The 27,180-nt window shown below is 45.1% G+C and overlaps 2 protein-coding genes across 2 annotated transcripts; both read right to left on the bottom strand.

Moving 5' to 3' along the window:
* Positions 1-2,956: 2,956 nt before the first annotated feature.
* On the bottom strand, positions 2,957-18,896 carry CDHR5 (cadherin related family member 5). The gene is made up of 14 exons (XM_076343649.1): positions 18,715-18,896; positions 18,313-18,491; positions 17,349-17,399; positions 16,906-16,998; positions 16,682-16,780; positions 15,224-15,334; positions 14,685-14,861; positions 14,186-14,276; positions 12,340-12,437; positions 11,326-11,532; positions 10,124-10,240; positions 9,138-9,210; positions 6,492-6,640; positions 2,957-5,585 (listed from the first exon to the last, which is right to left on the bottom strand). Exons 1-14 carry the CDS (start codon positions 18,791-18,793, stop codon positions 5,013-5,015), a joined length of 2,097 nt encoding a protein of 698 aa, XP_076199764.1. The 5' UTR covers positions 18,794-18,896; the 3' UTR covers positions 2,957-5,012.
* Positions 18,897-21,165: 2,269 nt separating this feature from the next.
* On the bottom strand, positions 21,166-25,274 carry SCT (secretin). The gene is made up of 5 exons (XM_076343471.1): positions 25,186-25,274; positions 23,982-24,086; positions 23,591-23,695; positions 22,329-22,430; positions 21,166-21,277 (listed from the first exon to the last, which is right to left on the bottom strand). The coding sequence occupies exons 1-5, from the start codon at positions 25,272-25,274 to the stop codon at positions 21,166-21,168; spliced, it is 513 nt and encodes a 170-aa protein (XP_076199586.1).
* Positions 25,275-27,180: the final 1,906 nt, after the last annotated feature.

A 27,180-nucleotide genomic window follows, 5' to 3' on the forward strand; every position in this document is an offset into this window, starting at 1 on the left:
GTGTGGGGATGGCTCTCAAGCTGAGCATGGCACTGATGGCTCACGGTGTACCTGCAGGGAAAGGCTGCAGAATGAAACAGGGATCCTTGGACATCACTACAACAGAGAGAACAAAAGAAAGAGGTACCCAAAACCTCTTTTGAGACCCAAGTTTGGAAACAGGATATGGGGTCAGGGGAGTGGTGGTAAGGATCAGCATCGTAAGTGATGGCTCAAGAACATTTTCCCTTGGTCTCTCCTGCCCATCAGGTACAGGCAAAGGAAGACAGCCCCTAGTCTCCCGCTGTCCCCCTCTCTCAGCACCATCCTAGCCCTGGCAGCCCTGGCTTCAGTACCTCAAAAATGGCATAAAGAGGACCAACAGCCACACCTCCTTCTCCCTGCCATGCCCAGTGAGATCTTCTGATATGGCACATCAGTGAAGTCACAGCACTGGTGGCATCTCAACACCCTCGTTCTGGGGTTGCAGCCAGCCCTGTAACTCATACACTCACTGTACAAATGATAATTAGGTTTTGCAGATGCATGCTCTCTTTGTGTGGGGCTGTTATCCCAAGAGAGGGAGGGTCAGTGAAACCTTCCTGCTGACAGGACACCCCAATTCACCACAAGGCTCCGAAGGAAGGGTCGAGTGCAGGAAGGAGTTGCAGAAGTGCCTTCACTTTCTGCTTTCTCATTCAAGCTGTGTAGAATAAAAGACAGATGCCTTTGCTGTCCATGTGATGGCACTATTTGAACACTCTTTTTCCCTTCTGAGTACTGTGGTTTAACTTTTGCCTTAACAAGCACAAACTTCTGGGTATTTCCAGTACGAATTTTGCAGGATAAAAGAGCAAGAACATAAAAGCTTGCAGGGGGACAGACTGAGCAGCTGGGGCTGCAGAGGAACGAACTACCAACAGGGAGCCTGGCGAGTGGCACATTGACGGGATTTCAATTGCATGCCAGCAGAGGGAAGCCAGAGCACCAACAGCCGACAAATTGCAAACTGAGGGCGCCTGGACTCAAACAGCATGCCAACACAAAAGGCCAAAAGCATGACAAGCACACCAAAGAGGGGAAGGTGAAGCACCAACAGATGAGTACAGATTGCAAATCGAGGGAACTCATAAATCAGCGTGCCAACGCATGTGCCCAGAAGCCCAAACAATACAGCAGCAGAGGGAAGACAGACTGACAACAGCGTGCCAACAGACAGGAATAGATCACATATGGCACAGCAACAAGGGAAACGGAGCAGCTACGCTGTGCCAGCCCACATGAACTGCCTTCTGCTGGAAACCATTCAGTTCAGTCATTGGTCACAGGTATCAAGAAACAGTCTTCTGGACAAGCAGAAAAGGATTTTTCCTTTGTCCAGGTGTGTAGAAAGAAGAGTTAGGGAAGGCTAGTCCACAGGAAAACAGTTTCCAAATGTAAAAGTGAGAGGAAAGTTGTGCCTCCAGTAATCCCGAGGCTAGCAAAATGCTGCAGGAAATGAGGGAAACAGTAGCTGCTTGTTTAGGGAAACTGCTAGGAAAATAGCTTGGCGTACTGGTGTGGGGAGTGAGAGGGAAGAGACCCTTCCCCTGCTCACATTCAAGATGGGAATTTTCTTCAGGTGACCTACTGCCTCCCGTGGCAGCCACTCCACTGAGGATTGCTGCTAAAACTGGGGGGAATTGGTTAAACACAGTTGCAGAGCCCACCAACCCAGCTCTTGTCCTCCATCACTAGTGCCCATAGCTGCTATTCCAACCATCCAGGTAGGTGGAAAAGCATCTTTCCTTGCCTGGACTTTGCAGGCCTGGGTTTAGCCAGCTTTGAGAGAGGTATTTCTGCTCTAACATACTCAGGGGTCAGCTGGTCTAGGGGAGTTGTGTAAGCATATGTGTGTGTCCATCACTGTGGTGGTATCATCTTTGGTAACAGCTGGTGTGGCCAAACTCACCATCCTGCTATAGATTCCAGACTGGCAGCCCTGACTGCACATATCCAGCTGCACCAGGACTGATTTGAGCCTGTCCCCTGTCGCTTGCTTCCAGTAAACAGGTCTGTCTGTGTCAGTATTTCTCTCAGAAATGTTTTTCCTGGTTCATTAAAGGCAGATGGGATCTGGCAATCAGCAGTTCTTCTTGCCAATGCCAGTCAGTCACTTTTCAGGTCATTATGCCTTAAAATAATTCAAAGCTCCTTATTAATGCACTGAGGCAGGAATGACTAATTGCAACCCATGTAACAGAGCTGTGGATAACAATAACTGGGTACTGATAAGCACTGGTCCCAGTTGCAGAAATATGGGGCAGAGGGGTTGGTGAACACCAAGTTGCTTTTATCTGTGCTTTTCTCCTTCTCTCAAACTTCCTCTGTCCTTTCCAGTCTCTTCCCACGCCCACGTGGGTTAGAAAGCACAGTGCTGTGTCAGTTCCCTTTGCCCATCTGATGGGGAGCGCTCACTGTTGCATTAGTGCAATGTCTGCTTCTTAGTTCAGCTTTCTGCTTTGCTTCCACAGAGATCCTTTTTCCATGTAAGCTGGGTTATGTCAGCCACTGACCTGGGACACAATCCTGCATTGCCAAAACGATCCCTAATCAGCGGGGCACTTAGCACCACTGAACCATCGTAAATGCTGATTCTTGGTGCACAGCAAGCCCGTGGCACATTTTTAGACCTTTAGCCAGAGGTGAAAAAAGCAAATGCCTGGAGGGGGTCAGAGTAGAAACACTCCAGCTTCGCCCACCCATCAGCAATCCTCCCATAGGTAGCATCAGCATGGAGGGCAGGCTGGGCTCTACCCTCAGCCTTGCTGGTGGCTGAAAGTGTTGGGCTAGCAATTAGCAACTGCTGGAGAGTTCTCACAGTCCCATGGGAAATGTTTGCTGGAGATAACCCTAAGCTACTGGAGGAACCATGCTTACATGGCAAACACAGGGCGCACTCACCCTCTGTTATCAGACAAATTGCACTTGTAATTTCTGGGCAAATAGCTTTATTGCGGTAAGGACGAAAGCTTTCCACATCTCAATCTCCACCTTCAGCAAAAGTGCAGCTCCTGAAGTCCACACAGCAAGGGCAGCACTCCTCAGAGAAAAGAGAGCAGAACAGCACCAGCAGCACTGGGACAGGGAGATGTACAGAAATAAAGTATGGACCAAGAGGATAAAAGCCTCCTTGGAAATCATTTGTGCTTTGGTGTACATGCAGGTCCCAGCAGCCATACTTTGGTTTCTCTCTTTCAAGGGTTTATCTGGAGTAATAGCAGCAATGTGGAGATTGGCTTGTAGGGAAAGGGCAGGATTATTTGTTCATTTTGCTTCTCTACCAGGAGACTTATCTTGTTGCAATCCTGTGCTGTTGTGCTATGCTGAGAAAGTGAGATAAACATTAGTGATCCAAGCTCCTTCTGCTGCATCCCTGTCTTGGACACTCCTGAGCTTTTTACTGTAAGTTAAACCCTCAACAGCCCATGTCTGCCCTGTAGCTAGCCCTAAAATGAGAAAACGAGGAGCAGCACAAATTTTGTGCTGATAGAACAGAAGATGCAAATGCATACAGCCATATTCTCAGACAGTGGAAGTCAGCCCAGCTTTTGGTTGCCAGGTGGGGGAAGAGATTGGTTGATGGGAGGTGTAAATCTAGACCAGACCATCACACACTTTTCTCCCCATGCTGCCTGGAAATGGTGTGCTCACTTTGCTGAATTGGGGCTTTATGGCAGGACCATAATTGAAGACAATAGTGCTAAAAGATGAGGGAGGATTGAGGGAGAAGGGGCCCAACACGCTGTGGTGCTGTCACCCCATGAAGTCAATCCAGAGGTCAGCAGGCTTCCTAGCTCAAGCCTGAACTCATAAGCCAAGCACAACAGAGCTGACTTGCTCTCAGTGAACCACCTCTGCTCTCAGGCTGCATCTCGGCTCTAGGCAAAGCTTAAAAGATGGTATTTTACCAGAAAAAGAGCCTGCTGGGCTCCTTGTGAGCGGAGAAAGGTGGTATGCAAAGGGGTTGGCATCTGAGACAAGAGAGGAGCAGAGAAATGGAAGTGCCGGCTGGCACTTGGAGGCAATGCTGACCTCCACCTTCAGCAGCAATGATAAAAGGGACACCTTGAGCCCTGTTGGGCAAGAGAAACAATGGGAAACAACGTGCTGACCCCACATCCAGCACCTCTGGAATGATACCCATTGCTGCCAAAAGCCCAGAGAGCTGGAAATACCCCTGGCATTTTGTAGGCAGGTCCTGGCAGGAGCTCTTCTTTTCCCTGACATATAGGAGACAGACAGCTAAAGAAGTACAGCACAATTAGTGGTTTTATGACATAGAAAAATTGATTACAAAGTCCTTCAGTAAAGAACATGTGATCAGTCCTTGCTTACCAGTGACGGCGGAAACAGCAGCTCCTGAGCTTGTAAACTCCTGGCTGCTGCCAGGACGAGGACCATAGTGGCACATGCCAGCTGCTTGTGCTGGGAGCACAGAGTCTGGCACGGCGGAGAGCAGAGCCAAGCCCTAAAGTGAGCTCCTGGATACAGTCATATGAGCAACTGCAGGGTCAGGGTGACTTGCGCTGGCTTATACCCTGCAGCTGGCATCAAACTGTGACACCCTAAAGGGAACAGCCAAGCAGTCAGTGCTGGCTTATTTACCCACCAAGAGGAGATGAACACTGGGTTGTATAATTAAATTGCTACCGTGAGCTGGACTAACTGCTTCAAAGTCAGTTCAGCTACATCTCTGCTGTACCTGCAGCCAGTTTGGGAAATGTGATGTAAGGGACTCCAGGGGGAACAGGCAGGAAGGTCGAGACATGATCCCCCCCCGCCAAAATCCTAAGTGGTATTTCAAGGTGTCACTAAAAGGTTGAATTAGCTGTAATCTCTTCCAGCTTTAATCTCTGCATTTGGACAAGCAGGACAGGCAACCTTGTCCTCCTGCATTCCTGTTTCCCCCCTGAGCAGAAAGATGGGCTTCATGTCAGCAAAGCAGCTGAGATTCCCCCATTTTTGGGGGGGAGAGTGCAGGCCTATTTTCATTATATGCCACTGTCTTCTGTCACTGCATCTGTGCAAGACATGTTGACTATCACTTTTGCAGCTGGGAGAGATGAGCTCTCTGAAGCAAAGGATATTCTCAGCCCTCTGAGGTGATCATCCTCACCATAATCTTCTTCCTCCTCATTCTTCTGCAGATCTTGGCCACTGTCATCGTCACCATCTGCTGCATTGTCCTTAATCACTTCAACCCTCTCTCCAGCATCTGGATCCACATCAGTCTTAAACCACACAGCTTTGTAGCCATCATCTGCCACGTGCCTGTCTGTCTTGAGGATAGACTTCACTTCTTTCTCATGCTCAGTCTCTTCTTCCACTTCTTCCTCTTTCTCTTCCTGGACAAGGATGATGGTGGAAGCTATAGAAGCCTTTGGGAGGCTATCAATTTCTTCTGCATTGGAAGAGGGCAAGGAAAGTACTCTCTGCTCTGGCACATGTGTCATCAACTGGACACTGCCGTTTTCTGACGTCTCATGCTGTTTGGTGCTCACATCTGGGTGTTCATCTTGCATGTAAGACTGGTTCTGGTAACCCCCAGAGATTTTCTGGGAGAACTACAGGAGGAGAAACACCTTGTGATTGTAGTGAAAGGAAAAGAAACGGGGTGGGGGGGGGTGGGAGGTGAGGGGGAAGGGGTGGCTGAAGTGACTGAACTCCCGCTCAGTAAAGCTTCAGCTTGTTTTGCAGTTAGACCTATTTGAAGCCTGGGAAAGATACAGTTCCCTAGAACAGCTATTTTTTATTGACTCAATTTCTGGATTTTTTCAGATAAGCATAGGCATGTTTTCCAGGAGGGCTGAGCACAGCAATGTATACCGATTTGTACCTATCTATTTGAGGTATTATTCTGGAGTGGGATTTACCTCACTCAGGATGAAGGACTGTTGTTATTCACCTGAGCTATGTGCTCTGGACTCGTGTTGTAGTCGGTGGAGTCTAGGCTCCTCACAGTCCCATCCTAAGGCAGAGACCAACATCTGGTCAGATGAATTACACCCTAAACTTCAAAGCAAGCAGACTGCCCGTGTTAATAGCTCAAGTGCAGACAACTGTCTAAGCTCAGGCTTTCGGATGGGATGTGAAGGGACCTTTCTCTCCATTGACTGTAGAAGGAGGATGAACAGCGGTTTATACGCAGACACCTGTTTTTCAGATACCACCTCTGATATGTGTCACATTCATCCTAGATTTTGTGCTCATTGGAGCTGTGGTACTCTCCTTACTGTGTCTGCTCATCATCTCCCACATGGCTCCAGCCTCAGGGGGCAGAAAAGAACAACAGCAAGCAACACCAAATCAATGCTACCTTTGCAAACATTGTCTCAGGAGTGATTCATCACCTTCACACAAACGTGTAATATTTGGACAGCCCATCCATACTTTAAAACCTCCTCAGATCCCACTTTCTAAGTCTAAGAAGTTCTTAAAGTGAGTCAGGTACAAACAAGGCACACACTTACCTTTTCCCTTATCAGGTATTTGACTGTTTTTCCATACCATTTATATATCATCACTCCAAGGAAGACTAAGGCAATTAATAGCAGTGCTGCTAATGTACCACCTAAGATAGCCATATCCTGAGCAGTGTATATCTTAGAGGAGGTTACAGCTACAAGAAAAACAAACCAGTGTTACAAAGCCTAAAAATGGCAGCTAGCTTTTTTAACACAACACTTCATTGTGGGAGAAGCTCCCACCAATTTTTGAAGAGCAAAGAGGCATCCTGTGCTGCAGACTGTGACAGTGGTAGATTTAATGTCACAGAAGACCATTTGTTTGCTGTCATGAAAACAGAGGGGGGTTTTTTAAGGTGACCACTCACAGAATATTTTAACTTCCAATAAGTTACATGAAGTGGAAATAGCATCCATTTACAGGACAATGACTTTTCCCCCATGATTTAACTAAGCTAACATATACGTGGCTGTATTAGGCAAGCAGATGTTACATGGAGTAAAGCTAGGTAGATCTTGTACTTCCCCACTTCACCCATTTACACCAGCATGCAAAAATGAAGATGTTTGTGCATATGTATGTGAAAATGCAAAGCTTCCTTTAATCTGGAACGTCACCTCTGATACTGATGAGCACATTAAAATAGGAAATAAAAAAGCATAATAGGAAATAGAAAAAGCATTAGAAGGTCCCCAGGACAGGAAACCCTTTCCTGCCCTTTTTGTAGCTGTAGCAATATACACCAGCCTTCTCAGGAGCAGCTTATGCTTTCAGCCACCGGTCAGTGTAAGCACATTTGTATGGAGATCAACATTAAGTGAAAAGACAGTAACTTCCTCAGGGTTAATCAGCTTTGCTTGTTGTTGTCAGTAGGATTCTTTATTATTAATTTTTCCAGCTTCATTTTGTAGTGTAAATTAGTCTCTTTAAAGTTTAATGATTAATGAAACACAGTTTTGTTCTCCTGCTGACATGTTTATGACAATGGACTTTGAGTATTCCCTCCGCATTTGATTGCACCCTCAGTTTATCATTAATATGCTGGTGAGGGTTTAGGACAGCAGTGAATTTTTGCTTCTTAATCATGTCTCCTAGGGAGCCACAGCCCACAGAGCTCATGTGAAACTCCACCACCCTTAACTCCTGTGCTGTGCAGCACGCAGTGCCTCTGTGAAAGCTAGCTCAGCTTGGTGGAATGACTCACCTTGAGATCTGTGTGAGCTGGCTCCGGCACCGGTGTCTCAGAAACCAGAGGCCAATGTACAGTTACCACTTCCCAGAAGGACAGTATATTAAAAACGACTCTAGTTTCTCCCTGGATATTGGAACGCTCAGTAAAGCACTCTCCAACCCATTGCATGCACATTCCTTAACACCACCTCTTAGAGCTGAGGGTTAAATATCCTACAGATTGGCCAGGCAAATGGTAATCTCAGCTCTGTTTAGGCTATTCTGGGGTGCTGGCTATAGTATAGAATAAAGCACAATTCCGCTCATAGGCTCTGAGCCATTCAGTATAATTTCAATCTACTTTTTTGCATAGTCACCAGCATCATTATTTTCTGGGTTTAAATAGCAAGGGCAACATTTAAAAGTTGCATAGAAGTGTTGGTACATCTGTTTGGAGTGTTTGCAGCTCTGTGTACTGACACCTGAACTAGCGTTCTGCTGAGCTGGACTGTGCCCTTCAATTGGGTTTAGGTAGCTTTTATGCAACCAGTGTTTTTAGCTGTGAAGTGACACTATGTTTAGGGAATCCAAATTTACGCCCAGGAGCCCCCTTTTTTTTTTTCCTCCAGAAATCCACGATGGTCATGGTTCAGAGGGTGAAGTAATGGAAGAGCCCAACTGGGAACTTCAATCACATGTAGAAACCAATGGAGTCTGGGCATTATCTGCCTATCCTGATGTGGAAATGCATGATATTGGTTCATCTTAATCCAAAGCATAAGAAGCTTCATAAGCTTCCAATCTAACTGATTTATAAGATCTATTTAAGAGCCATTTCTAAGAAGTCTGGAAGTGTAAGCTATTTTTACGTCAACAAAGCCAAATGATAGCTGGAGGGTTATGTATGTAGCCTCATGTCTATCTTATTTCTCATGGGTCATTTCTCCTGGTAAGACCTTAAAATCTTGGAGTATAAGAACTTGACCTGAGTAGAAAATGCTTTGGCTCATGAGGAAGCCTGACTTTGGGGGGGTGTGCCAACTTCTGTTTGCTCTGCGTAAGACAGGAAATAACATTGCAGCTTTCTCTATTTTTGGCTAAAAAGGAGCAATGATATACCAAGGAGTCATGGCAACCCTCCTTTGCCATGATAAGACACCCTAGGTTATTTCTGACCCACAAAACAGCATGAAGCAACCCCATGTTTAGCTTTGGAATAACAGGAAAAGACACCACAATACACAGCACTACTTAAAGTCTCAGGAGGCTGTTTGAGGCAGGCAGTGACCACATCATAAGGATGTTGTTTGAGTGTTTTCTCTCTTATAGCCACCACAGAACCTCCTGTAGGTATGCGGTTGGACTCAGCCCAGGTCCACAGACTTCAGTGGGTGACCTGTCATTGCCAGTTTGCCCACAGAAGCGGAAAAGACTCCCCAGTCATCTCCACAAAGCAGAAAACAAAGAGACACCCAGCCTACCTGGGGCACAGACGACCTCCACCACGATTACAGTGCTCGCCTCCTGCAGGCTCACTATATCTTTTCCAACAGCCTATGTGAACATGGGAAAGAGATAGCTTAGGGATTTCCTAGATCTCCAGCTCACTGTCAAGGTATGTGGTGGGCCCTTTGTGGACAAAGTACCTTGTCCATAACCTCACCACATCCTCACAATAGCCCTGCATTGTAGCTGGACAGTCTGGTCACAGAGGAAGAAGAGCTCTGAAGATTCCCAAGTGCATTGTTTGTGTACAGCTTTGCAGTACAGTGCTGTACACAGAAAATGAGGCAGTGCGGGGCAGGCAGCAGTATGTGTTGGCACCTCTCTCTGCCCTGCCTGTGTAGGTAAAACAATGCTACAGTCAAGCTGGCTCAGATAGCTCCATAGGGCATGGCATTGTGCTAGGCAAGTCTTAGGGAGCCAGTTGTCACTGGCAGGCAGATGGACAAAGTGAACATCTAGCTTCCTAGAAAGTTGGAAGTTATTAAGTGCTTCCTTTGACCTGAGCAAAAAAAGTACTGGATTTACCAAAGGATTTCCAAGTTTGGGGCTGTAGCCATTAGAGCTGGGGTATATGCCAGCAATCATACCCTACCCATACCTACACATCAACCTCCTACCCAATTGCTCAACCTCCTTTTTTTGTTAATCAGAATCAGAGTGTGGGAGGGGGGGCTCCTAAAATCTCCCCAGTTGACTTTTTGCTTGTCTCCAATGATATTTTCCACAGGATTGGAGAAACAATTTTACAGCTAGCACCAGATATAGCCTGTATCTCACAGAGTAAATTTGCTACCGCTTCATCTCCCTCCATCCCTGTATATTTATGATGCAAGTGGTTGGGGCAAGGACTGTCCTTTCATTATATCCCTTACCTAATGGAATTCCACCCTTGGTGCTTCTCTACTAGAAATTACCCCTCCCTTCCACAACCCTGGCAAGATAATGAAGAAAGTTGCCCTACCTCGATGGTTACAGTTACCCGTGACTCCAGCATCACGTTTGTCAGGATGAGTCCATCTTTGGTTGCGATGAAATCGGTGCTGTTTTTTATGTAGTACTCAATGTTTGGGTTGACTTTCTGAGGAGCCAGAAAAGTGAATGATCAAATCACACTGTGCTTTGCATGCATCTTTGTAACAACCCATTGGCAGGACTTGTTAAATACACCTGAAGTGTGAGCAGGTGTATAAATAAATCTGGACTGAGGAGGTGAGAAAGATTGAACTCAAGTGTGTTCACCCTGTTGCTCAGAGTTCAAGAATGTATCCTTTTTAGGATAAGATGAACATTTAGGATACATTCCTAAACACTTTTGTGTTGCCTCCAAAAAAATCCCAAGTCTTACCTAGCTTGTGTTGGTATCTTTAGTATTTGCCCAAGCAAAACACATCTATGCAAGGGACCTTGTAAATTTGATCAGTTCTGCCTTCAGTACCATGCCAAAGGGGGATATACATGGAGAGTAATACTTGTGCTGAGGTCTGCACAATTTTTTTCCTTCGTGTGCTGTTATTCCTCTACTAGGTCCCCAGTCTTGTTATGGAAATAAAATTAACACTTTTTTCTTTATTTAACAGGGAGGGATGGGAATGGCTGGTCAGTAAATCTCTTCCCCTTTCCTTCTCCCAGTACGTTGTCCAAGAATGGCTCTCTCACAATGAGCCTTTACAGGGAGAAAGTTAACAATTTCCAGCCCAGGACTGCAGGTCCTTGCTAGTCTGCTGTCTTTGGACTGGCTCCTCTTCCCAGGCCAGTCCACAAATAGCTCTCCTTGACCTGGCAGAGAGAGGACACCTCCGCCTGGGATCCTGCCACCTCGAACTCTACAAGGAAACACTTCACCCAGCCCTAATTCAGATCTGGACTCGTTCACAGTATTTGCTAACCCTGGACTTTACTCAGCATGCTGTTTTGCAGTGGATCAGCTCACCTACATAGATCTGGGTGGGACTGGCTTTTGGAAGAGAGGAGTCCAGAAGCTTCTCCACATAACATCACACCATAAGCGGTTCTGATCTATGTGGAATTTCCAGGGAAATATACTACAGAACACTAGAGAAAAACATGTGTTTGCCTCTCCCCACCTCCCCTTCCTCATGTTTTCTGATCCTGCTTTAAGCCTGAAGCAGTGAGAAAGAATACAGTGCATTTTCAGTTTCTTACATTAGGGAAATCATCATCCGCTGCTCTTATCATCAGGGGGCTTGAACGATCACCAGCTTGGAAGACAAAGCTTCTCGGGGCCTGGCCAACACATACTGTCCCATTGTAGATCCTGCTCTCAAAGTACGGTGCATGATTACTTTTATTGATGACCTTAATCTCTACGCTGGCTATGGAGTATTTCTGTATGTTGTTGACCTGGGTGGCCTGGGGGAGGGAGGAGAGAGAGAGAGAGAGAGAGAGATGCTAGCCTTTTCCTATTAGTGATGAGACATAAAAGGATAGGCTTGATCTGAAGCCCTTTGCAACCCATGGGGTTCTCTCCATCATTTTCAGTGAGCTTTGAGCCAGGCCTGTCACAGGTGGCCTTATGGTTTGGAGTCCTTGTGTTTTAGCTTGCTTCGGCTGTTCGCCCTCCACACAGTCTTGGTCTAGTCCCAAAGTCTAGATATGACCCTCCATAAGGGCCGCACCTGGACAAATTGCCATGGTCCAGTACAAAGCAGTGAGATTCCAGCACCAGCAGGCAGAATCTGCTCATCTTCCTGAGGGTTTGGGTCAGTTCATTTACTGCCTGAGAGTCCACATCTTCCTGGGTATGTATATGCAGGGAGTGCTTTTCAACTCCCTCCTTTCCTCTTGAGCTCTAGCCAAAAGAGGAGCTTGTCTCTAGGGTTGAGTTACATTAACTACTGTAACACAAGCTCCAGTCATGCCTAAAGAAAGCCTTCCAGTTATGCTTGTCCATACTTTCAACTCAGCAGGATGTCCCCATTCAGTTAATTTGCTTTGATGTTGCAACCCACACATAAGGGAAAATGCCTCTTAACTTCTGCAAGAGCTTTGCATGTAAGTTGGTATAAGACACTGGTCAAATACTAGGCCCTTCCAAAAGAAAGGGTGTAACTGAGTTAGCTTTAAGTATTAATGTAATTGACTCCTGTCACATCAAGACTGCTTCTTCCCAGAAAGTCAGCTATGCTGGGTTGTTGTCTGCAATGTCATCAGACTTACCATGACTTGCAATAGGTACGAGTCTGGGGAAGTTGCTAATTTGTTCATAGTTAGATTCCCTGTGTCTGCATCCACTGAGAATACTTTGTCTGTATCCCCTAAAGAAAATGGAAAGACTATTCAATCACCAGATACCTTCATAAAGTGACCTGGAGCTCATTGACTCATTTTTTCACATCTTAGAGACAATACCCCCAGGGCATAATGCTGTTTTCCTTGCCTGCCTGGCTGCTCCAAGGGCTGGGAGTGCTGGCCAGGGATTCAGAGGGCCTCAACAGACGAAAAGCATTGAGAAGATGTGTGTGAACCCGACTAGATGAGGTAGGACAGCAAAGCTTTGCATTTCCAGCACCTAGGCCCAGATACAGCCAGCATAAATTCTGCTAAATGCCTAGAGCCTAGAGACACTGGTGCAATTTGAGGACTGAAGGTCTCCAGTTCCTTAACCCAAACCCAAACCCTAACTGAACCCAAACTGTACTTCAGGAGAGATGAGGGAAGGATTATTCCCATTTTAAAGGCAAGATCTACAAAGAATAGTAGACAAAATTGTCTCGAATAGCTCTAGGCATTTAAAGGGAAGACATCTCTACCTGACCTTGTTACCTATATTGTGAAGAGAAAATGGCATCTCAGTGCATGATTTATCCGACTTAGTGTGAACATTGGCCTCAACGTGAGCTGCATTCTGCTCTGGAAATGCCTATATCTCTCTACTGGCTACAAAAGGAACCTAGACACAGAAACCTTCTTGTATTGATGTAGGGGTAGAAATCAGCTTCCTACATCTCTAATCTGTATTTGAATCATAAAAACATCTATGTTGGATATATGTTAAAAAATAAGCAAAATTTTTCATTCTCTTCCTCACTCTGAGACACTGTGGGCTGTATTTAGACAAGGACCCCCCCAGTCTGGGGTTCCCTCTTGACTGTGGGGTAGGGAGGCCACACTACATCCAAAATGCCAGTGGAATTTAAGGTTCTTTAATGTATTTATTATAAGGAGGATCATAGAATCATAGAATAGTTTGGGTTGGAAGGGACCTTTAAAGGTCATCTAGTCCAACCGCCCTGCCATGGGCAGGGACATCTTCAACTAGATCAGGTTGCTCAGAGCCCCGTCCAACCTGACCTTGAATGTTTCCAGGCATGGAGCATCCACAGATGTGTTGCCATGTGGCATAGGTAAAGGGAGATGAACAAGTGGTTGCTCCACCTGACCAATATGATCTACTTTTGCCTTGATAGTTATTCAAAACCCCACTATTGTTTTAAAAAAAAAAAAAAAGAAAAAAAATTGAAAAGAAAAAAAGAAATCCTTTGAATGAAATAAATGTCCCCGTCAATGATTGGGCAATCAGTTGACTGTATTCAAGTAATCTTTGTGAAATCAAGACTAAAACAGGGCAGATTAGACAGTGGCAATGCGCTGGGGAATAAAAACATAATTCTTGGCAATGAATGAAAATTATGCTGATGATGTGGGAATTTTAGGTTCACCTCAAAGACTGAATGAAAGTGGTGTGACCAGACTGACAAAATCAAGTCTAAAAGCTTAAAGATAAAACGTCTCACCTCCCAAAAAAACAAAGTCCTTTTGAAACAGATTTCATGGAGATTGGTTTGTGGGACTGTAGTTCTCTTTTTCTTCCTCTCTGTACAGTCTGTTTCTTCTACTTAATCCACAATGTTCTGTGGATCTAGTTATGTTTCTGTGGCAGAAACAGAGGGACAAATCCCCAGGCCCTCAAGTCTCAAGTGCCGTGGAGGGTATCTCCTCTTGGCAGGTAATGTAGGGGACATATGAGCAATGCAGTTTGTGGAAGGTGACAACTTCTACTCACCACCAACAATACTGTACACGATTTTTTCATTTAAAGTGTAGTCAGGATCAATAGCATAGATAGGCCCCGGCTCTAGGATGAGTGGTTCCGTCTGCAATAACAAGGCAAAGCATTACATACCACACTACAGCACCAAATTAACATTTGCAGCATTCTCCCATCCCAGCATGGCTCTGGTGGTTTTGTCTGGGCAGAATGGCATTTATTGCTGGGAAATGGCTGTAGCAGGGCAGAGATGAGACAGCCTAGAGCAAAGGGTTTTCCAGCTCTCGCCTATCTTGTGATGTGCTGCAGGAACAAGGACAAGCAGTGCTGCTTGGGGTGAGGAAGCCTCCACTTTCCAGGATGATGAAGGCTCCCTGTCATGCTGAATCATCTGCATTTATGACTGGAGATCAGCACGAGCTCATGGAAATTATTAGGCACTACCCACTGGGAATAGCATCTGGATATTGTTTGAGAATAGCATCAAGGATACTGTTTCATCATTCCTGCTTACCGACATCTCGGAGATATTGACCCTCCCAGTATAGGGGCTGCTGATGCAAATGCTCTTGTCCGTGTTAATGAAGGTACAGGGTAGGAACCAAGGTGATTTGGTGTCAGCATCTTCAATAAATATGTTTATTGTTGCGGTAGCTGTGTTGGTGGTGTTGGTGCTGCCCACAGGCTTGTCCTGTACCCAAAGGCAAAGCATACTCGTGAGATGCAAGTTTTATTGCCAAAAGAAGAACCCATCTGCAAAAGCCAGTGGCCCAGCATATTTTAGCTGTTGTAACTCCACTCTGCCTAAGGCTTAGCAGTTTATGTGAGATTAGCTAAAGCAGTGAATTATCTCATTCGGCTGACAAAGGTGGACTGAATGCAAGACTGGACACTGTCACTGTGTAATTATGGAGGGTGGAGGGCTGCTCCAAATTCACCGCTCCCAGTATCCACCCTCCCTCCTGCCATCCCAGAGATCTCCCATTCAGACTTACCCTTCAGTTAAGAGAGACTGGAGCAAACAAGGCATTTTGTTCCTTCTAAAGAACTTACCCTTGCATACAAGACCAACGTTGTCAAATTAAATTTCTCATAGTCCAATGTTTTTTGTAAATAAATTTCTGGGTTATGAACTCCTTTTATGGCAAAATAACCATCTGTGCCCTGGGGGGGGGAAAGGAAAAACCCTACTAGCAGACTCAATCACAGACATGTTCGAAATACTGCTCATTGCTGTGTTTGTCATCCCAATCAGACCTTTAAGCCTGGGACCTGAGGCGGGGGGGCAGTGTGAGAATGCCAGATCTAGTTAATCTTTGGTATTGCACACTGGAGTTGCCTGGCTTGTCAGAAAGGTTTGTTCATGTTCCTATGAGTTTTCTTCTCCAAGATCCCCTGCTTTGCCTGCCTACCTGCTCAACAGGTATTGGATGAAATCTTTTACCTAATTTATTTCCTACACTCAAAGATCCTTGATTTTGGGTCCATGACAGCCAAGCGATCTCATGCACAAAACAGATCAGAGATGGCTCAGCCTCTGAGAGCTGGCAAGATCACTTGTCCTAGCCTAACACAGCTGAACTTTGGAAGCAACTGTAAAGATAAACTGAAGTATCATAAGTTGCATTTTACTCTATAACCTTCTGCACTTGCTTTGGTTCTCCTTTAATCTTATGTCTTGACTAGGATTCCTCTGGCTTTCTAAATCCCCCTGGATTTACACCAATGTGAGTGCAAAGTTTGGTCCCATAGCTGAAATTCAAAATCTTGTGGTTTCTGTTCACAGCCCTTAAAATCCCTGGGGTTATGGAGGTAATGGAGGCAGAATGTCAGACACTGCCTGCTCAATCTACAATGCTTTTTAAAAATGTAAATACACATTTTGTTTTTCTCTTGAATTTACTTTTTTTTTTAGTTTCTAGCCCTTGCATTCTAGGCTGGCATCAATTTAACTGTGCAAACAATTAATTTCCCATGTTATCAAGCAAACCACTTAAGAGCAAATAAACTAAAGCACTAAACTGGGACCTGAGGAAAGTGGAGTCTGCCTTTGGCTTTGTCGAAGACTCTTTGTGTGATCTTGGGCAGCTCATGTTATCTCCACTCTGCATGGACACTGTAGACAAACAGAACAATAACTCCTTCTTTCCCTATCTGACTCAGCGCAATTCTGAACTCTGTGAGGTACAAAGGTCTCTCCTGATATGTTTACAGATCATCCCAACAAGACTTCCCTGGATCATATGGCTCAGAATATCCTAGATGAAAGTTTAATCTGTACAGTGTAATAAAAGTGTGAGCAGTAAAAGAATTCAATACCTGCAATATTGACTGCTCTTTCTGCTAACCAAACCAATACTTGGTTTTTGCAAAAGACATACCTCTTCCAGAAGCTGTCAGAGAACTAAATGCAATACAGTGACCTTAGCCTCAAAGCTGGAGCTCTTCTGAATTAAACACAAAGACTTCTCCAGAGCTACCATTTTTTCCCCAAAGAACAAAGATGCTCACCGCCACTATTGTTGTGAGTTCATAAAATATGGTGTCCAGGTCAGCATCACTAGCACTTAAATCTTCATGGGCTACAATGGTTGCATTCACTTTTGTATCCTGAAACAAAGTTGCTGTGGTTATTCTCTCTGTGAAATGGGCTGAAGGCTTCTCCCTGCTAACCCTTCCTTAGTCCCACAGCACTGGGTGACCCGGTGCCCTCTTCGCTTCTGTAAAATGCTTACCTCAGGAACAACTTTGGTGAGATTCGTTTGCTTAAACATTGGGCTGTTATCGTTCATGTTGAGAATGGTCACAAGAATTTCCAAAGAATCGCTCTGCAGAAACGGTAAAGCAAGAGAATCAAAGACAAAAATAAGACTGTTAGGGGCTGATCCTGAGTTGCAGAGTGACCAGAGGGGGTGGTGTAAGGAGCACAGCTGGATGGGGGCTGGATGGGACTGGGGCTTGCAGCCAGCCCATAGTGTGTGGGGGGTTTGTAGGTTTGTTCCCACCCCCTCCCCATTTGCAGAGCCTTGGGCACTCTCACTTTGACTGTGAGAGGAGTGTGTATGTCCGCAAAGAAAAGGACATCTCATCCCGGTCTGTGGACTAGGAAGAGCAGAGGGAAGTACCTGCTGCCCTGCAGTACCTTGTAACAGGGCTGAGTGTTTGGAAAAGCACTCACCTGCCCAGCAGTGTTCTGACAAATCAGGTACACCAGCAGCAAGGCGTCATTCTGTATGCAAAAACAAAAACCCAGCCATTGTAGAAACAAGTCAAAATGTACTAATTCTTTCTAAAGTAAATGAGATAAATACACTCATTGCTGAATCAGAAATGCTGCTGGGCTTTATCTTGTTTTCAGGCATATGTAACTTTTCCTTTCTTTCCTTTACAGACATCCATCAGTGCTGGGATCTTGTTTACGATGGAGTCAAAGCAGACCAATCTTCCAGCTTCTCTCCCTGTGATTCCTGTAACACGTCGGCAGAGCTCATCGGCCATTTTCTCGCACTCCAGGTGAATTCAAACAGAGATTTCTTTTTGAATTGAATGAAACAGAAATGTACCACGCAGCAAGTACAGTGTCACCTGCAGGGTGTTAACTCTGCTGTTCTTTGCTTAAATAAATGTGGGTTTTTACAGTAGGGGAAAGGCAGCTTAAGGATGCTTGTGGCTGTGAACAGAGTACTCCAGGAAGGTAAAATAATTTAGCAGCAACCTAACTGAACACACTTGACCTTTTATAGTGCCTTTATGCTTCACGCAAGATCACCTCACTGATCAGAGCTGTTTTCTACAGGCAAACAGGGATCATTTTACATGAGTCCTGGAGAGCTCTGAACACTACAGTTGTCACATTTTTGGTTTTAAAACTTCCCCTTGCTTTAATTCATACAGACTCATTGAAGGAAGGTGACAGCAGGCATTCCATGCATCTTCCTCCTCCCTATACTCTGCTTATGGAAGGGCTGACCTCCCAAGCAGTGAACTCAAACCTAACTGAAATAGGTTTATTTTTCAAAGTTATTTCCTAGATCCTTTAGAAACAGGTTATGAATCCCTGGAAGTCCAAGACCCCAGGTTGAAACTCATTGCATCCCAGCATTATCTATCTCATCCTTACAGCCTGCCAGCTAAAGGCTTACCTCGTAGTCCACACTTCGGTTCAGCTGCAGCTGAGACCCCTGTATAGTGAAAAAACTGACATCGGGGGAAGTAGGATCAATCATTACAGTGAAGTCTGGTTCCACATGGATAGTGGTCACCACGTAGCCAGGAGGGTTATTTTCATAAATGCGTGGTTTGCTATTCGTGACAGAACATCCTGGAAAAACACACAAACGAGACACAAAATTGCCCAAGGACTCACATTGTGATAGAGTTGGGTGAGACATGAGACCCGAGACCCCTCCGGTTACCACTGGAGAGAAGGTCGTTGAACAAATCTGCCTCGAAGTAGGAGTGTGAACATCTTCCACCTATAATGGTGCAACCTGCTGCCATGGGGGTTATTCCTCTGTGGTCATTGACCTCCCGCAAGAGCTTACCTTGTTGCTGTGCTGAAGCCTGTGTTATGAAGGACAGCAGAAAGAGCACAGAAGTGAGGAGCCAGTGAGAAACAGCCATGGTGAGCTGCCAGTTGTTGAAAAAATCCCTGTTTCTGATTAAGCTGATTCTCTTCTCTCCCTGTTTCTCCCAGCGCCGTCTTCTGCGTTCACTGCTTCATGAAGGTAAAAAACATTGGCTGGCTGGAGTGGATTGCTGCAATTCAACCTTTGGCTCTTTGCCTCATTGGATGACTTATTGAAAGATATTTACCAGTCACGGAACATGATAACGCATAAATTCCTGTTTCTACTTTGTTCCTGGGGTCTTTCCTGTCCTAAACTCTCTGTAGCAACAAGGATATATTTGAAGCATTTCAGAATTCAGAGCCAAGCTCCCTGAGATGAGCATGAGCATGAAGGAGGACAAGGGCTGACACTTGGGAAGCTGTCTGTATACTCCAGCCTCTCTCAGTGGGGAGGAAGTGGGCAAATTTATGTTTCTGATGTGTCAGAGATAGGGTCTGTTCTGGTCAGATCATTTCCTGGACAAAGGCATAATGATGCTACTATACCCCTTATATCTTGTTTATTTTAGCCAGGCTTTTTCTGCATGGCCCACATTCCCTTTTATAACAAGCTTTGCTCTCCAGCCCATGACTTACGGTTTCTCTCTTCAGGTTGCAGTCTGTCATGTTGTTCCTGAAAAACATATTTTTTAAAAAATATTAAAAAGCCAGCTCTCAAATGTCTTATCTTTATTTCTGGAAAAGGCAAAGGTTTCAGTGAAGGCAAAGCCATCTTGGCTGCTCTTTTGTTTGGATGGTAAAGGAAGGAGCTAGGCCCTGTGTAAGTGTTTGGGTTGAGAATTATCTGTAACTGTAACTGATTACAGTTATGTTTCTGAGACAATCTTGTTATTCCCAGCCACCCTACAGTACCCTTGCAAGGTGAGCAGAGAGGATCCAGAGACAGTGACTGGGCTCAGCTGCAGCCCAGTGATTACCCAGCAACTTTGTAGGGACAATACATGTCCCCTTCTACCAGTTGCCAGCAGTGGCTCTTTGTAGGGATGCTCCCCAGATTCTCCATCCAGGCTCCAGTTATTTACATCCCAGCAGCTTCCTGAAGCCTCAATAGCATGCTGTTCTGCTGTCTTGTCCTGTCTTTTTCTGAGCCTCTGTAAATTTTTCCAAGCCAAATATCATATGTCAAGGCATTTTGCCACTTGTGCAAAGAAACACCATTGTTTCCAACTTGCCCATTGTGTAGGAGGAGAAAGGGGACAGCTGCTCTCACTGCTCCTTTTAAAATCCCAATTGATTTCAGAAAGTTCTCAGATGCTGCATTTTGGCCACATGGCCATTGGTGGCTTAACAAAATACAGACTGTCAATACTCCTTCCAAAAGTCCTCCAAGAGGTCTCTTTCCTAGCAGAGATTTCCTATGCACCAAAATAAACAAATGCCAAGGTCTGTGAGAACAGCGTTTCAGCATCACAGTAAGGGAATGGGTGCTTAGATGAACATTTGAGAGGGACTAGCTTCTTTGAAGAAGTCATGTACATCATAAATGGTGAAAACTGAGGGTGCAGGATGGACTGAGCAGTTTTGCGGTAGGCACACAGGATCGCAGCTGAAGATGCCTTATTTTAGAGTGGCTCTTCAAAATCTGTTGGTTTTACAGGAAAGGTGGAGTTGCTGTTCTATCAGAGGAGGGGATCTTTCAGGCAGCGTGGTGCAGGGATAACACGTAAACCTCATTAAACAGTGGGAACAAATTCCTCCTAGTGGAGCTTTGTCTTTAGTGGCTATGAGAAATCTGGGCCAGTAAATACAGGGGCAGAATGGAGCAGAAACAATATTTACAATGTGTATCTATGTTGCGTAGCTCTCAGTACATTTCTTTGCAATAAAATCTAGCACCTGGCTAAGTTTCTGCTAAATGGAGGCCCTGATGCTGGCCTCTCTGTACAGTTGGATTGTGAGCAGTGCTGAGTCCCAGCCATGGAAGATGTGGCCAGGGACGCTAGCTAGTCCCAATATGCCTCGTGTGGGGGAAGCCTGGTAAAATACTTCTCCCCCACCCCCTGCATTCGTAACGGTCCAACACCTAGTAATGGTACCACCCTTATTACTATTTCCCAAAGAGCAGCCAAAGCACAGGCATAGCTAACAAATCTTTATTTGACTTCAGAAGCAGGCAGCCAGATGCTAACATGAAGTGGAAGTGATGTGTTTCATTCAGGCTCCATCTACTGACACCAGTTCACACTGACATGTATTTCACTCTTGATAATCTAAAAGATTTTATTGGATTTTGGCTGCTTTCCAGATTTTTTTTTATTTGCTGATCTCAAGAGTTTTTCCTAAGCAAATTCAATAGCTTTCTTGTTTATTTTCAAGGCTATATACATGCAAAGCCATCTCCTTGGCTGTTTCTTTCCCTTCACTTTCAGTCGAAACTGTCTATATCTTCCTTCATGTCTGCAATCAGCTGCTTAGAGATGGGGCAAATGTACTGGCTGGTAATTGCAGCAGCTTCCCTGGCATCACTGTCCAAGCGGCTGTTGGGAGGGAAAAAATGAGTGATAGTTTGTTATTCCTGGGGCACAGACTGCAGGAAGTGTGACAAGGCCACCTTGTAAAACTCAAAGATGGCTCCAAGGGGCAGATGTATGATAGAGGGACCCAGATCATGGCTGCCTGCAGCCAGGCACCCCACAAATGCACAGGCAAGCCTATCAGTGTTATCGTCCCCGTTTTTTCTAGGCATTGTGGACAAGAGGTACTAAGGGCCAGCTTATTCCTCCTAATTTTAGTGATTTAACAGTGAGATGTCTAATTGAAAGTGGTTGGTCGCTAGGAAGAGACAATGTCCAGGTGCTGGGACAGCCCATCCTGAGGTGTGTGTGTTTGAATCAATAACTGAATCAAGACAGGGTAGCAAAGGCTTTCTATTTTAACTGTTAGATCAGGTTCCTGAATGGGATGTACAATTGTTTCAGTCCAGGATGACAATTCTGTGATTAGAAAAAGATATTATTTTGTTTCCCTGGGTTTTATTATTTTTAATAACTGGCTTTTATATGGCACTTGCTAGCTGTAAATTAATGCCAGCTTTGCTTTAGGTAAGGCAAAACTGAGTGCCAGGTGGGCTTGGCATGTAGAAATAGAGATTACCGTGAATGCAGGCACAGAAATCAATTGAGATTGCACACAGCCGCATGCCACCTTGCAGTTAGACTAAAGCATTTGCTTTCCTAGCTCTGCAAACCACCCCTGGGAGTGTGGTTGCTGTCAGAGTGGCAGGAGGTACAAAACTGTGTGATGGAAGGCTGCAATTCAGCAATGACAGTCCCTGAGACAGTGCCTCACAAGCTGATGGGGAATGAGGCAGAAGTGATTTAAAATATGGACAATTTAATAACTCTTCCACCCTTCCCCTTTTTGAGGATATTTTTGAGGATATCAGCTGAGCTTTTCTGATCTGCTACATTATATCAGACTTCTGCACTTGGGGCAAAAACTGGGCATTTACAAGCTACTAAAAGTCTTCTTTCAGCTTCAATACTGTGGTGATCAGGGCCATAGAGGTGACAAATCTGTCCCACCGACCTGGCATTTAGAAAGCTCTGGTACAACCACATAAAGCAAAGTTCCTCATGGCTGTTTTCTTCCTCTCTCCCCTGCACATCTGTGTTGACTGGGCCTGGAGAGCTGGTTTAGATAAAGAAAATTAATAATAATTTAAAAAAAAACCCAAACAAATAGTGTAACCACCACAGCTGTAAAGCAGCACTGCTGTCTGGAAGGCAGGTTCACCCCCCACCGACCTGCCTCATGGTCCATGCTCTGTTAACCTGCTGACTGTCACCATAGCTGTGCTGGAAGAAAAAAGAAGTATCCTCTTCAAATCAGGCTCAGATGCTTTCTGGCTGGCAAAGGGACAGGTTTTAATATGCACTTGCACTCTGCCTCATTACCCAGTACCGGCATGTCCTTCTACCCATGGATATATACCTTTTTCCAGCATTTGGAAATTAAAAATCTACTGCATCTGCCAGGTTTCTGTTAGTGGTGCATGCCCCAGAAAATATCAAAGCACCCTGAACAGATGGGAAGGAATCAATGTGCTATGTCTCTGCCTTGAAGAAAGAACCAAGTTTGAAGGAAACCTCTCCAGGCATTGTCCCTTCGTAGCATACCAGCGGCAAGGGCAGCAGCAGTCATGAGTTGTATCACAGTGCGCCACATATTATAACTGATGATGTGCTCATATATGTGGCTTCAGTGGGAGCTTGTGGCCCCATATTTCAGCTGGATGAAAGACCCCATATTGGCCATATATATGATTATGTCTAAAGCCTGCCCAGTTTGGCAGTCAGAGCCATGGGTGAGGACTATGAAACCCAGAGGTCTTCCTCATTCCACTACAGATCCCATTTATCTACAAACATTTTCTCAGGTGCTTTATTTGAAGTAGGTAAATCACCTACAACTTTCCCCAAAAGGCTAAATCAAAATGCAAACAATCCCAGGCTGTGATCTGATGTAGAGTTTTGTGTCCTATGCATTAAGCTTGATATGCATATGCAATAATGTTGTTTTATGCTTAGAAATGGCCTCAGTGAGGAGGTTTGTGTCCTGCTCTGCCTGCTGTGACAGGCAGGGCAGGCTGATGGGATATCTCTACTATTGCACAGCAGCTCCAGGCGCAGCCTAGAGGGAGGAGACCAAGCCCCAGCCCGCTTGCCCTTGTCTCGAGTTTTCCAAACCACTGGTCATGCCACCCCCCTTTCCTGGGAGCTGAGACCTGCCTCCCTGCAGCCTGCATGGCCCAAGCTGCCTTCCCCTTCCCCAGGAAGCAGAGCTCTTACCTGCGCTTGCGGCCCATGAGATTTTGGATGAATTTCTGAACCTGAGCGTTTCCTCTCATCTTGCTGTATTCACTGGTAAACAGTCCATCTGAGTGCCTCTGGGACCTGCGTCAGGGAAAACACAGTACAATGGCTGCTCCTCTCAGCCATGTGATGTGGGACTTATCGCAAGACACAAAAATTTCTCTCTTCCCACCATCAAGGAGCCCTGTGTCCCTCCCCTTCTCCTCTTCTCTCCTCTTTCATCTTGGGCATCCTCTGGATGAGGCCAGTGCTCAGGCTGGCTCTGGAGCTGGAGACAGCTCAGCCCCATGGGCATCCCTCTCATTGCTGGGATCCCATCTCCCTCCTCCTTCCATGCCCCAGGAGGGTGGTTTTGGCTGGTCTTTACCTCTCCTTGAGGCCCACCAGGTGTTTGACTAGCTGCCGCACGTAGGCATTGCCATTCATCTTGCTGAGCTCACTGTGGAAGAGCCCATCAGCATGTCTCTCAGTCCTGGGAGGTCAGAAGATAAAAAAGGGGTGAAAAGGCATGGTTTTAAAACCAGAGAAGAACAGGCATTTAAAACTGCTCCTTCAAGGAAAGAGGATCCCAAACAAAGATGGGCAAGAATTTGTGCCAATTTGGCAAAGTTTCACAAAAAAAGGACAAATCTTAAAGGAGTTTAAAAGAAATATCTTTGTTAACCACCACACAGAGAAACTACCCACGCTTGCTTCTTACTAATGTAATCACCTTATCATAAGGATATGGGAATGTGAGGTTAACACTGATTCAGCACAAAAGATTGGGACAAGAGACTGGAGAAGTAATAAATTAAACACCCAGATACACAAACCTTGAGGAACAGGTAGATAACGGTGGCAGTACCAAAGACCAGCACTCGCAGGTGACTGATTGACAAGCCATTAAAAGAAGTGCTCAAAGCCTCGGCGAGGTTCAATCAGAGCTGTTAAACTTCAAACCAAACTACCCAGTGGGTAGGATAAAAGGTCTGGGGTCCAGCTGCTGGAGAGACCGTGTGTGTGTGTGTCTATGCCAGTACAGTGCTAGGGAAGCCGGGCCAGGCACTGGCTGTGGCTGTGGAAGGGCTGCAAGGGAGTCTCAGGTCTGTCCTCTTCCAGCCTAAATCCTTTAGTCTCTCTGTGCTTTAATTGCCCCTGCACAAGTGGGAGGAGAGACAACCCTGCCGAAGTCTTACGTGCAAGATTGTGAACTGGTGAACTTACAAGATTGACTATTTTTGGTTATGTTTTCATGGGACTAGGCTATTTGAAACAGAAATTTCCACCTCTATCAGCCTGTATAAGTACCTAGTGGGAAAACAGACTCAAGAGTGTCTTCTTTACTGTAGTTTGATCTGTTTGGGGTCCTGATTTTTCTCCTGAATTAAGTCAAATCAATGTTTCCACTCTTAAGCAAGAAAAAATATTTACAACATTTGCACTCATTTAACTAAATCAATTTAGGGAAGAAAAAAAATCCAACAGCCAAGCAGCTGCAAGTTCTGGAAGGAAGATAAAAGGCTGACTTTATAGCTTTTTGAACAAAAATCCACGGAGAAAAAAGAAGCAGAGGCACAAGAAATGCTTACCTCTCCCAGGATGGAAGAGATGCTGAGAAGTGTGATAGGACAATCATGGGAATAATTAGTTGCCACAGAGCAGTCATCAGGGAAACCATGTTCTCTCCTGAATTAAAGCACAAGGTTTTATGAGCAGCAGAACAAATGACCTTGGTCTTTGTCTGGTACAGTTCACATGCCACACGGAAGACATTGCTATATAAGTAACACCACTACAACTAAATTAGGCAGGAATTCCTGCCAGCAAAGATAGTATTTATTTAAAATACAAAACATGAACAATTCAAATCATTCATGTTGCCAGTTAATTGGAAGTTGTTTGTAGTTGTTATCCCACCACCACCACCATGCAGTCCTGGAGCATGGGTCTGAGGTTGGCTGTGTGAGATGATGTTTGTGCTGGAGTTTTGCTGTGAGTCAGTATAATATGCCTTGAATATGCAGGGAGGTATCACGTCAGTTAATCCATCAGTGGCACAACACTGTGGAATAAACCCCATGCTACTATAAGTCTCTGAGAGCTGAGCCTTCAGGGAGAAGATTTAAAGCACCCATGAAAACATCCCACACAGACAGCTATTAGTATATCTAGAGGATGCCCAGGAGAAATCTGTTTGGGTTTTTTCAGACAAAGAAAAATGGCATGTACCAAATAAAAGTTTATCTACACACAGGAGAAGGGAAGGGCTCGTGTGTGCCGATATCTGCCTATCCTCTAACCTTTCAAGAAGGAAAAAAGAAATAACACACATTTTCAGTAGCAGCAGAACCTCGTATTTTGTTTTCTTACTGAAATAAAAAGAGAAGAAAAGCATATTTTGTTTATCACAAGCCATTGCATGTTTTTCCCTTTTATTTCCAGGCTCTTTTTGCAGCCCTATGCCTGCAGATATGTGTGTGTGCCTTTATAAGAGGGTTCCCCAAGGATTACACAGGAGCCATATATGTAATTTATAATAAACCTGCCTTCCTCCTGCAAAGAAGCAAACCTTGCTTTCTTCGTCGCTGTCCTGGAAACTCTCAGATAGTACTTGCTAACCCAAAATCAAAGTCCTCCCACTTTGGTCTTATTTTAGTCTGAAACTAGACAGTACAAAGAGCATTAAAGGACTGTCAGAATTTCCTGAACACTTTCTAGTCACCCTTCTGGGACTGTTTGCTACCCTAGAGATACTGCAAGATGAGAAGAGGCAAGAGGAGGAAGGACAAGAGTGGGGGATTTATACAGAAATGTATTTGCTGTAAGCCACAGCACAAATATTTAATGGGGGTTGCAGAGCAGACAGGTGAGAGGTTTTGCATGATTAAGGAGCCATAAGCTTCATCTCACACATATTTCTGATGCTTTAGTGTTGTGCTTTCCTACCTGATTTGGCTTTGAGGGGGATGGAATATGTAAAACAGGAAGGACATTTCAAGGATCAGTTTCTTATTGGAGTCCAAACAAAACAGACCTCACAGTACTGCTTCCCAGCTGAGGGATGTGAAAGAGCTGAAAACAGCCACCAAAACCAGAGCATACCACCCTTCAGGGAAGGGAAACCTGGATCCTGAGCCTGTCCTTCAGTCTGTACAATACCTGCCATGCAATGCCTTGGCCCCTGGCCAGGATCTCACCACAGCATTTTGGCCTTCTTTGTGCCAACCCTGGGCTGGCATTTGTCTTGGAGCACCACATTTAAGAGCCCATTTTAAACTCCAGAGTTTCCCCTCTCTTCATGACCTTTCCAGCTGCTAATCAAGTGGATCAACTTATCTTTTCCCTTTCTGGACATAATTTTGTCTTCCCTGTGCAGATCATATTTGCTTGCTGAAGTTGCTAGGAACAATAATGGCTTGTTGGGGAACTTCTGTGTATCAATAATGATGTATTGCATTGGTTCTTTTAATCAGTCAGACCCCAGGGAGGACGTAGATCTTCAGTGTGATCACAGTAGAGCTGTTTTACCTTCTTAAGATACTTCCGAGCCTTTTATTGCCCTCCCCAGTGATGCTGGCTTTCAG

This window comes from Aptenodytes patagonicus, chromosome 7, assembly GCF_965638725.1.
Source record: "Aptenodytes patagonicus chromosome 7, bAptPat1.pri.cur, whole genome shotgun sequence".
Taxonomy (NCBI): domain Eukaryota; kingdom Metazoa; phylum Chordata; class Aves; order Sphenisciformes; family Spheniscidae; genus Aptenodytes; species Aptenodytes patagonicus.